This window comes from Oncorhynchus mykiss, chromosome 2 (assembly GCF_013265735.2).
Source record: "Oncorhynchus mykiss isolate Arlee chromosome 2, USDA_OmykA_1.1, whole genome shotgun sequence".
Taxonomy (NCBI): domain Eukaryota; kingdom Metazoa; phylum Chordata; class Actinopteri; order Salmoniformes; family Salmonidae; genus Oncorhynchus; species Oncorhynchus mykiss.
In genome coordinates this window covers 5,166,978-5,179,314 of record NC_048566.1, presented here as the reverse complement: position 1 = coordinate 5,179,314, position 12,337 = coordinate 5,166,978, and the positions used below count along the sequence as shown (strand labels likewise).

At 43.8% G+C, this 12,337-nt stretch overlaps 1 protein-coding gene across 2 annotated transcripts in view; it reads right to left on the bottom strand.

Annotated features, from left to right (window-relative positions):
• Positions 1-2,327: 2,327 nt before the first annotated feature.
• Positions 2,328-12,337, bottom strand: part of LOC110506140 (zinc fingers and homeoboxes protein 2) — a 28,887-nt gene continuing 18,877 nt past the window's right edge. The window contains exons 2-4 of one of the 2 annotated variants that reach the window (XR_005034658.1): positions 3,768-6,422; positions 3,425-3,603; positions 2,328-3,330 (exon numbers count right to left, since the gene is read on the bottom strand). Coding sequence is in view for 1 of the 2 variants with exons in the window: in XM_036935645.1 (XP_036791540.1) it covers positions 3,778-6,267 (2,490 nt within the window). In the remaining variant the exon portion in view is untranslated. The remainder of the gene's footprint in view (positions 3,331-3,424; positions 3,604-3,767; positions 6,423-12,337) is intronic. The other variant, XM_036935645.1, reaches the window with a different exon arrangement.

Here is a 12,337-nt window from a genome sequence, read left to right as displayed (position 1 = left end):
ATCTAAAAAACATACTTCCTTTTGATGAGTATTTTATAATACATACAGGGGTCCTCAAATAACTAAATGATCCTCAGCATGACCATCTAAAAAACATACTTCCTTTTGATGAGTATTTTATAAGACATACAGGGGTCCCCAAATAACTAAATGATCCTCAGCATGACCATCTAAAAAACATACTTCCTTTTGATGAGTATTTTATAATACATACAGGGGTCCTCAAATAACTAAATGATCCTCAGCATGACCATCTAAAAAACATACTTCCTTTTGATGAGTATTTTATAAGACATACAGGGGTCCTCAAATAACTAAATGATCCTCAGCATGACCATCTAAAAAACATACTTCCTTTTGATGAGTATTTTATAAGACATACAGGGGTCCTCAAATAACTAAATGATCCTCAGCATGACCATCTAAAAAACATACTTCCTTTTGATGAGTATTTTATAATACATACAGGGGTCCTCAAATAACTAAATGATCCTCAGCATGACCATCTAAAAAACATACTTCCTTTTGATGAGTATTTTATAAAGACATACAGGGGTCCCCAAATAACTAAATGATCCTCAGCATGACCATCTAAAAAACATACTTCCTTTTGATTAGTATTTTATAATACATACAGGGGTCCCCAAATAACTAAATGATCCTCAGCATGACCATCTAAAAAACATACTTCCTTTTGATTAGTATTTTATAAGACATACAGGGGTCCCCAAATAACTAAATGATCCTCAGCATGACCATCTAAAAAACATACTTCCTTTTGATGAGTATTTTATAAGACATACAGGGGTCCCCAAATAACTAAATGATCCTCAGCATGACCATCTAAAAAACATACTTCCTTTTGATGAGTATTTTATAAGACATACAGGGGTCCCCAAATAACTAAATGATCCTCAGCATGACCATCTAAAAAACTATTCCATATGTTAGCTTAGTAGAAACCCAGCTCTGGGCCCTTAGGGTTGAGTATCTCTCTGAGTAGTGACCCAGCTCTGGGCCCTTAGGGTTGAGTATCTCTGAGTAGTGACACGGGGCCCTTAGGGTTGAGTATCTCTGAGTAGTGACCCTGGGCCCTTAGGGTTGAGTATCTCTGAGTAGTGACACGGGGCCCTTAGGGTTGAGTATCTCTGAGTAGTGACCCTGGGCCCTTAGGGTTGAGTATCTCTCTGAGTAGTGACCCAGCTCTGGGCCCTTAGGGTTGAGTATCTCTCTGAGTAGTGACCCTGGGCCCTTAGGGTTGAGCATCTCTCTGAGTAGTGACCCTGCCCTGGGCCCTTAGGGTTGAGTATCTCTGAGTAGTGACCCTGGGCCCTTAGGGTTGAGTATCTCTCTGAGTAGTGACCCTGGGCCCTTAGGGTTGAGCATCTCTCTGAGTAGTGACCCTGCCCTGGGCCCTTAGGGTTGAGTATCTCTGAGTAGTGACCCTGGGCCCTTAGGGTTGAGTATCTCTCTGAGTAGTGACCCTGGGCCCTTAGGGTTGAGTATCTGAGTAGTGACCCTGGGCCCTTAGGGTTGAGTATCTCTGAGTAGTGACCCAGCCCTGGGCCCTTAGGGTTGAGCATCTCTGAGTAGTGACCCTGCCCTGGGCCCTTAGGGTTGAGTATCTCTCTGAGTAGTGACCCAGCCCTGGGCCCTTAGGGTTGAGCATCTCTGAGTAGTGACCCTGCCCTGGGCCCTTAGGGTTGAGCATCTCTGAGTAGTGACCCTGGGCCCTTAGGGTTGAGCATCTCTGAGTAGTGACCCTGGGCCCTTAGGGTTGAGTATCTCTCTGAGTAGTGACCCTGCCCTGGGCCTTTAGGGTTGAGCATCTCTGAGTAGTGACCCTGGGCCCTTAGGGTTGAGTATCTCTGAGTAGTGGCCCTGGGCCCTTAGGGTTGAGTATCTCTCTGAGTAGTGACCCTGCCCTGGGCCTTTAGGGTTGAGCATCTCTGAGTAGTGGCCCTGGGCCCTTAGGGTTGAGTATCTCTGAGTAGTGACCCTGGGCCCTTAGGGTTGAGTATCTCTGAGTAGTGGCCCTGGGCCCTTAGGGTTGAGTATCTCTGAGTAGTGACCCTGGGCCCTTAGGGTTGAGTATCTCTCTGAGTAGTGACCCTGGGCCCTTAGGGTTGAGTATCTCTGAGTAGTGGCCCTGGGCCCTTAGGGTTGAGTATCTCTCTGAGTAGTGACCCTGGGCCCTTAGGGTTGAGCATCTCTGAGTAGTGACCCTGGGCCCTTAGGGTTGAGCATCTCTGAGTAGTGGCCCTGGGCCCTTAGGGTTGAGTATCTCTCTGAGTAGTGACCACTGCACAACGGACCAAGAGACATCCTTCAGTTGGTTGTGTTTTATTGAGTTACAGCAGACGGATAAATAAAAAACAAACCAGGAAGTAAAGAGATTCTTGGTAGCAGTACAGTATTCCAGATACATGTGTGAACATGATTCACTAATAGAAGCAGCATGAAACTGAAGGAGCGAGCCATTGAAAAATGGAGCCTAACTACACCTAGGATATCTATGGATATCTAGAAAGCCAACACGAGAAAAGACCAGTCACTGATGCAACGGACGCTGCAATTCAAAAATGAGACTGAACTACAAAAAACATGTACAGTGCATTTTCTTGTTTTTAAAAAATGTATTAATGTCCATTCTGTGGCTGACTGTCGTCTCAGGCAGCAGGAGCATTCAGCATGAATGCTGAAGGGAGAACTGTTATTGTAATGTAAGTATGTGATTCTTAGCCTGGGTAGCAGACCTGTTTTGTGCCATCATTCCACTCCTGGAACCCAGGCTAGGTGATTCTATGGTCTGGTAGAGAACCACTAGTCCCTTTAGTCCAAATGGATGAACACACTGGTTATCAGATCAGAAGTGTTACTAGTCTATCCACTTGAAATAAGTGCCATCTATGACCAGCTGTCGGTCACTAAATGTTTTGTTAAAAAGAAAAGAATTACCAACTGATGAATTGGTTTACAATTTCCATCACAGTCATTAAAAACCAAAACATTCCTCTTTTAGGGGTTATTGACTCCTGTTAGAAATGTAAAAACCAGCAACCCCCAAAATGTTTACAAAGCTTTTGCAATACAGAAAAATATTTACAAGGGCCCTTTTTTTATTTATTAAGTGTAATGATAATAATAATAATAATAATAATAATAATAATAATGCATCAAGTCCAGCTTTGGCACTCAATGGTCTTTGCCAGTCGGTGTTTGGCGTGGACTCTACTGTCCACTGTGCTGATGTCACAGGCCAGGTAGGAAATCATTGGTTCCAGAATTCAACAATCTTGAGAATCTTCTGCCTGAGAAACTCAGTATCCTCTGAAACAAAGGAAAATGTCAAAACACAAGACTTGTTATACAGATGGCTGACCACACCCTTCGTTGTTAACCTATCATTCTGCAGTTAACATACCCATACAGCAGGCTATCAGAGGTGCTTTTCTGTTCACCAGGGGGGGAAAATCCCCAGTGATAACCACATGTGTATAATCTCAATAGCCTCTTCCTGCCAAGATGTTTTTCTGAAGGCTAAATTACAGGCATCCCGCGTGGTTCAAAGCCACAGCTGCTAGATTGTTGCTAGCCATCGCTCTGTTAAAGGGAAAACCATCACTACTACATAACCAATTCCCCTTCATCTGGGACATATTTTTTGACTGAGTTACTTACAGGCATCAAGACGAGATAATTATGCATTTCAGTGTTAATGATCAAAGGAATTGTAAACTTGCAGTAGCTTATCATAGACTACTCACCATGCTCTTCTCATCCAGTCACCCGACCAGGTTGGTCTCCCATCAGCACCTCTGCTTCCGAGCCGATCTTCTGGTTCTCCAAAGCACCTTTAGTCTCGTCCCCTACAGCCATGGTCACCTTCACCCATCTGCTTCTGTCCACGTTGGCCTGTCCATGTTGGTCCCTGCCCCTGCTGATGTCTGTCATACTCTGGCCCAGCTTACTGGTAAACCACTGGACTATGTCCTGGTTGATGAGTTTCGACTGCAAAGGAAGCTTCTCTGCGTCCTCTGCTGAAAGCAGCGTGGTCTTGGCTTCCGTGAAGTGCTGCTGGAGAATGCTGCTTGGGGGTCGTTCGGTGATGCCTGACGAGCTCTGACCGTTCTGTCCTGCTTTGCCGTTGACTTTCTGGAACTGTTCCATCCAGTCCAAGGTTCCGTTCTTCAGGGCGGATCGGTTTTCCTTGAACCAGCGGACAATCTCTGTGCGAGACAAACCTGTCTGTCCCTCCAGCTGGCTGTACTCTTCTGGCGACGGCCACTGGGTCTGGGTGAACACCTCTTTGAGAAGCCCTAGGGATTTCCTGTCGATGGGCTCAGGACTGGTGGAAGTGGTGACGATGGGAAGAGGTGAGCACCGGACTTTGCTGTCCTGTTCGTAAACACTGTTCAGTATCCCTCGTTGCTCCTCAAGGCTCTTCGGACACATGGAGTTTGCCAGGGCTTGCTCCAAGTTGTCCCGCAGTGCTCTGCGCTCTGAGAACCAGCAGTCGATCTCAGTCTTGGAGAGCCTTGTGTCCACAACGAGGTTGTCAATGTCAATTTCAGTGGGGGAGCTGGTCCTCTGAAAACTCTCCTCTAGCATCTTGAGCTGCTCAGAGGATTTGCCTTTGAGCCTCTCCAGGAGAGGAAACTGGGTGGGCACAGCCTTTTTGGGCTGACTGTCTTTCAATGCCTGGGGCTCAATCTTGATCACCTGTGGCGCCACCTTGTGATTGAGGAGTCGTTGCTCACTGAACCACTTCTTGATTTCTCCTCTAGAGAGGCCGGTGGACTCAATGAGGCGGTACACTTCCTCCTCTTCAGGGAACTGGCACTGGGTGTAACTCGCTTTCAGTACAGCAATCTGGTCCGGGGTTTTATTAGCGTCTGAAGTGAAGCTAGGTTTAGGCGAAGCCACCAGTCTAGATGTAGGTGCCTGAATCGTCTGGATTATGGAGGGACGTTTGATCTCTGAAGCGGCCACTACTGGAGCTACCAAGGGTCGCTTGACTGACTGCACGACCTGGTTTGCCATGGTTAGTGTGATGGGAGAACAACTGACAGCTGAGCCGTTCGCAACCGGCGTCAACACATAACTGGTCTGTCCCAGGAGGTTGAAGGGGACGGATTGAACTAGAGACTGTTGTCCTTTGGTGGACTGAGCCATCTGGGCGCCGCTCAGCACGGTGAAGGTGGTCTGTGGGACCGACTGGATGGTGCCGTTGAACATCTTCTTCCGAGCTTCTTCCACCTCTTCAGGGGACCAGCTGATGCCTTGCTTCAGTCTCTGGAGGGTGAACCACACCTTGATCTGTTCCTCGGGGTGCTTGGAGGCAACGGTAAGCCAGGACAGCTCCGCCTGGGTCGGGTACGGGAACTTGGTGAAGGATGTGATGAGTGTCATGTTACTGTCCAGTGAAGGGTTGTACTTGGAGGTGTTCAAAGGGACAGCGATTTTTGGTACTAAGTTGTAGTTAGGCGGGCGCTGAAGAGAAGGCATGATATGAGAGACGCCATCTTTTAGGGACGCTTCTGGGATGATCACGGTCCCGGTCACATTCACGGCGGCGATCTGCTTTCTGGGGAGCTCGTGGTCGAGTCTGTCCGGTTGACTTTCTGTGAATAACCGTTTGTTGTCTGTTTTTGGCTTACTAATCTTCACTGTGGTGGATTTGCTCAGGGGGAAAGTGGCGAAGTCTTCTCCTGTCTGAATGCCGTTGGTTGAATCACAGACCACAGCGTTGCTCGCTCCTTCTATCGACTGCTCTAGGATGGTCTGATTGTTCAGCTTGATTCTCTTGAACTTGAAGTTGCTCTCCCCCGGATGACACCTCTCGTTGTGCTCTGTCAAGGTGTCAAACTTCTTTGTGTTGAAGTTGCACACAGCACACAGGTAGAGCGGGTTGAGAATGACATTGGGGTGATTGGAGTCCACGTGTTCCTTGAACTCATTCAGGTTCTGGGTAGAGAACGGACAGTACTTGCATTCATAGCCTCCCTGCTGCTTCCTCTGAGGCCTTGAATCCACCGCATTAGGTTTCTGAGGGGCCAGCGACTCCTGACGTGAACCACTAGGCTCTGTCCCGGAGCTCCAGTCCTCTCCAGGAAGCATCTCTGTGGATCCATTCACCACTGTGCTTTTGTCATTCGCCGATACCTCCACCTCCATCTCACCTGGATCCTCTTGCCCCATCATGTCATCACCTCGAAAAACAGCATCAGCTCTACAAGGGGTCGTGGTCTTCCTCCGGCTGGCCATGGCGTGCGTACGTCCCCTGGGACTGTTAGACGGACGTTGTAGAGGGGAAACGATGGGATGTTTCTGTCTTGTGAAGAATATGCACTTGTTCCTGCTGACTGTTAATGTCAGCTCCAATGAGGGAATTCATGAGACTTCATCCCAGATCACCCAATCTGAGTGAGAGAGAGAGAGAGGAGAAATTAAAAGAAACAAGGACAATCCTGCAATAACCTGAAAACAGACCATATTAAAATCCCACACCGCTGGTTCAATAGTCAGCATCACTTTTCTTCCCGTTCTCTACTTAACATAACTGGCCATGGTAATAAGGCCTAACTCTGCAATGAAAATGTCCCTAAACCAGTGTACATATTCAGAGTCATTGTTCTCCATCCCTCTGTCACAGGGCCTAGCTTGGCCCTTCTGTGACGAAACAACAAGCATTTCAAACTCAATGACGGTAGAAACCCTAAACTGCTTCCGATCCCGTCTCCCTAGTAGCAGATTACATATGTAACAGTCTCCCTAGTAGCAGATGACATATGTAACAGTCTCCCTAGTAGCAGATGACATATGTAACAGTCTCCCTAGTAGCAGATGACATATGTAACAGTCTCCCTAGTAGCAGATGACATATGTAACAGTCTCCCTAGTAGCAGATGACATATGTAACAGTCTCCCTAGTAGCAGATGACATATGTAACAGTCTCCCTAGTAGCAGATGACATATGTAACAGTCTCCCTAGTAGCAGATTACATATGTAACAGTCTCCCTAGTAGCAGATTACATATGTAACAGTCTCCCTAGTAGCAGATTACATATGTAACAGTCTCCCTAGTAGCAGATTACATATGTAACAGTCTCCCTAGTAGCAGATTACATATGTAACAGTCTCCCTAGTAGCAGATTACATATGTAACAGTCTCCCTAGTAGCAGATTACATATGTAACAGTCTCCCTAGTAGCAGATTACATATGTAACAGTCTCCCTAGTAGCAGATTACATATGTCATCTCTCTGTTAGATTACATATGTAACAGTCTCCCTAGTAGCAGATTACATATGTAACAGTCTCCCTAGTAGCAGATTACATATGTAACAGTCTCCCTAGTAGCAGATTACATATGTAACTGTCTCCCTAGTAGCAGATGACATATGTAACAGTCTCCCTAGTAGCAGATTACATATGTAACAGTCTCCCTAGTAGCAGATTACATATGTAACAGTCTCCCTAGTAGTAGATTACATATGTAATCTCTCTGTTAGATACCATATGTAACAGTCTCCCTAGTAGCAGATTACATATGTAACAGTCTCCCTAGTAGCAGATTACATATGTAACAGTCTCCCTAGTAGCAGATTACATATGTAACAGTCTCCCTAGTAGCAGATTACATATGTAACAGTCTCCCTAGTAGCAGATTACATATGTAACAGTCTCCCTAGTAGCAGATTACATATGTAACAGTCTCCCTAGTAGCAGATTACATATGTAACAGTCTCCCTAGTAGCAGATTACATATGTAACAGTCTCCCTAGTAGCAGATTACATATGTCATCTCTCTGTTAGATTACATATGTAACAGTCTCCCTAGTAGCAGATTACATATGTAACAGTCTCCCTAGTAGCAGATTACATATGTAACAGTCTCCCTAGTAGCAGATTACATATGTAACTGTCTCCCTAGTAGCAGATGACATATGTAACAGTCTCCCTAGTAGCAGATTACATATGTAACAGTCTCCCTAGTAGCAGATTACATATGTAACAGTCTCCCTAGTAGTAGATTACATATGTAATCTCTCTGTTAGATACCATATGTAACAGTCTCCCTAGTAGCAGATTACATATGTAACAGTCTCCCTAGTAGCAGATTACATATGTAACAGTCTCCCTAGTAGCAGATGACATATGTAACAGTCTCCCTAGTAGCAGATGACATATGTAACAGTCTCCCTAGTAGCAGATTACATATGTAACTGTCTCCCTAGTAGCAGATGACATATGTAACAGTCTCCCTAGTAGCAGATTACATATGTAACAGTCTCCCTAGTAGCAGATTACATATGTAACAGTCTCCCTAGTAGTAGATTACATATGTAATCTCTCTGTTAGATACCATATGTAACAGTCTCCCTAGTAGCAGATTACATATGTAACAGTCTCCCTAGTAGCAGATTACATATGTAACAGTCTCCCTAGTAGCAGATGACATATGTAACAGTCTCCCTAGTAGCAGATGACATATGTAACAGTCTCCCTAGTAGCAGATTACATATGTAACTGTCTCCCTAGTAGCAGATGACATATGTAACAGTCTCCCTAGTAGCAGATTACATATGTAACAGTCTCCCTAGTAGCAGATTACATATGTAACAGTCTCCCTAGTAGTAGATTACATATGTAACAGTCTCCCTAGTAGCAGATTACATATGTAACAGTCTCCCTAGTAGCAGATTACATATGTAACAGTCTCCCTAGTAGCAGATGACATATGTAACAGTCTCCCTAGTAGCAGATTACATATGTAACAGTCTCCCTAGTAGCAGATTACATATGTAACAGTCTCCCTAGTAGCAGATTACATATGTAACAGTCTCCCTAGTAGCAGATTACATATGTCATCTCTCTGTTAGATGCAATATGTAACTGTCTCCCTAGTAGCAGATTACATATGTAACAGTCTCCCTAGTAGCAGATTACATATGTAACAGTCTCCCTAGTAGCAGATTACATATGTAACAGTCTCCCTAGTAGCAGATTACATATGTAACAGTCTCCCTAGTAGCAGATTACATATGTAACAGTCTCCCTAGTAGCAGATGACATATGTAACAGTCTCCCTAGTAGCAGATGACATATGTAACAGTCTCCCTAGTAGCAGATGACATATGTAACAGTCTCCCTAGTAGCAGATGACATATGTAACAGTCTCCCTAGTAGCAGATTACATATGTAACAGTCTCCCTAGTAGCAGATGACATATGTAACAGTCTCCCTAGTAGCAGATGACATATGTAACAGTCTCCCTAGTAGCAGATGACATATGTAACAGTCTCCCTAGTAGCAGATGACATATGTAACCGTCTCCCTAGTAGCAGATTACATATGTAACAGTCTCCCTAGTAGCAGATGACATATGTAACAGTCTCCCTAGTAGCAGATGACATATGTAACAGTCTCCCTAGTAGCAGATGACATATGTAACAGTCTCCCTAGTAGCAGATGACATATGTAACAGTCTCCCTAGTAGCAGATTACATATGTAACAGTCTCCCTAGTAGCAGATTACATATGTAACAGTCTCCCTAGTAGCAGATTACATATGTAACAGTCTCCCTAGTAGCAGATTACATATGTAACAGTCTCCCTAGTAGCAGATTACATATGTAACAGTCTCCCTAGTAGCAGATTACATATGTAACAGTCTCCCTAGTAGTAGATTACATATGTAACAGTCTCCCTAGTAGCAGATTACATATGTAACAGTCTCCCTAGTAGCAGATTACATATGTAACAGTCTCCCTAGTAGCAGATGACATATGTAACAGTCTCCCTAGTAGCAGATTACATATGTAACAGTCTCCCTAGTAGCAGATTACATATGTAACAGTCTCCCTAGTAGCAGATTACATATGTAACAGTCTCCCTAGTAGCAGATTACATATGTCATCTCTCTGTTAGATGCAATATGTAACTGTCTCCCTAGTAGCAGATTACATATGTAACAGTCTCCCTAGTAGCAGATTACATATGTAACAGTCTCCCTAGTAGCAGATTACATATGTAACAGTCTCCCTAGTAGCAGATTACATATGTAACAGTCTCCCTAGTAGCAGATGACATATGTAACAGTCTCCCTAGTAGCAGATGACATATGTAACAGTCTCCCTAGTAGCAGATGACATATGTAACAGTCTCCCTAGTAGCAGATTACATATGTAACAGTCTCCCTAGTAGCAGATTACATATGTAACAGTCTCCCTAGTAGCAGATGACATATGTAACAGTCTCCCTAGTAGCAGATGACATATGTAACAGTCTCCCTAGTAGCAGATGACATATGTAACAGTCTCCCTAGTAGCAGATGACATATGTAACCGTCTCCCTAGTAGCAGATTACATATGTAACAGTCTCCCTAGTAGCAGATGACATATGTAACAGTCTCCCTAGTAGCAGATGACATATGTAACAGTCTCCCTAGTAGCAGATGACATATGTAACAGTCTCCCTAGTAGCAGATGACATATGTAACAGTCTCCCTAGTAGCAGATTACATATGTAACAGTCTCCCTAGTAGCAGATTACATATGTAACAGTCTCCCTAGTAGCAGATTACATATGTAACAGTCTCCCTAGTAGCAGATTACATATGTAACAGTCTCCCTAGTAGCAGATTACATATGTAACTGTCTCCCTAGTAGCAGATGACATATGTAACAGTCTCCCTAGTAGCAGATTACATATGTAACAGTCTCCCTAGTAGCAGATTACATATGTAACAGTCTCCCTAGTAGTAGATTACATATGTAATCTCTCTGTTAGATACCATATGTAACAGTCTCCCTAGTAGCAGATTACATATGTAACAGTCTCCCTAGTAGCAGATTACATATGTAACAGTCTCCCTAGTAGCAGATGACATATGTAACAGTCTCCCTAGTAGCAGATGACATATGTAACAGTCTCCCTAGTAGCAGATGACATATGTAACAGTCTCCCTAGTAGCAGATGACATATGTAACAGTCTCCCTAGTAGCAGATGACATATGTAACAGTCTCCCTAGTAGCAGATTACATATGTAACAGTCTCCCTAGTAGCAGATTACATATGTAACAGTCTCCCTAGTAGCAGATTACATATGTAACAGTCTCCCTAGTAGCAGATTACATATGTAACAGTCTCCCTAGTAGCAGATTACATATGTAACAGTCTCCCTAGTAGCAGATTACATATGTAACAGTCTCCCTAGTAGTAGATTACATATGTAACAGTCTCCCTAGTAGCAGATTACATATGTAACAGTCTCCCTAGTAGCAGATTACATATGTAACAGTCTCCCTAGTAGCAGATGACATATGTAACAGTCTCCCTAGTAGCAGATTACATATGTAACAGTCTCCCTAGTAGCAGATTACATATGTAACAGTCTCCCTAGTAGCAGATTACATATGTAACAGTCTCCCTAGTAGCAGATTACATATGTCATCTCTCTGTTAGATGCAATATGTAACTGTCTCCCTAGTAGCAGATTACATATGTAACAGTCTCCCTAGTAGCAGATTACATATGTAACAGTCTCCCTAGTAGCAGATTACATATGTAACAGTCTCCCTAGTAGCAGATTACATATGTAACAGTCTCCCTAGTAGCAGATGACATATGTAACAGTCTCCCTAGTAGCAGATGACATATGTAACAGTCTCCCTAGTAGCAGATGACATATGTAACAGTCTCCCTAGTAGCAGATTACATATGTAACAGTCTCCCTAGTAGCAGATTACATATGTAACAGTCTCCCTAGTAGCAGATGACATATGTAACAGTCTCCCTAGTAGCAGATGACATATGTAACAGTCTCCCTAGTAGCAGATGACATATGTAACAGTCTCCCTAGTAGCAGATGACATATGTAACCGTCTCCCTAGTAGCAGATTACATATGTAACAGTCTCCCTAGTAGCAGATGACATATGTAACAGTCTCCCTAGTAGCAGATGACATATGTAACAGTCTCCCTAGTAGCAGATGACATATGTAACAGTCTCCCTAGTAGCAGATGACATATGTAACAGTCTCCCTAGTAGCAGATTACATATGTAACAGTCTCCCTAGTAGCAGATTACATATGTAACAGTCTCCCTAGTAGCAGATTACATATGTAACAGTCTCCCTAGTAGCAGATTACATATGTAACAGTCTCCCTAGTAGCAGATTACATATGTAACAGTCTCCCTAGTAGCAGATTACATATGTCATCTCTCTGTTAGATACCATATGTAACAGTCTCCCTAGTAGCAGATTACATATGTCTTCTCTCTGTTAAAGATGCAATGTCACTTTTATGGCCAACCCAACCAAAGTA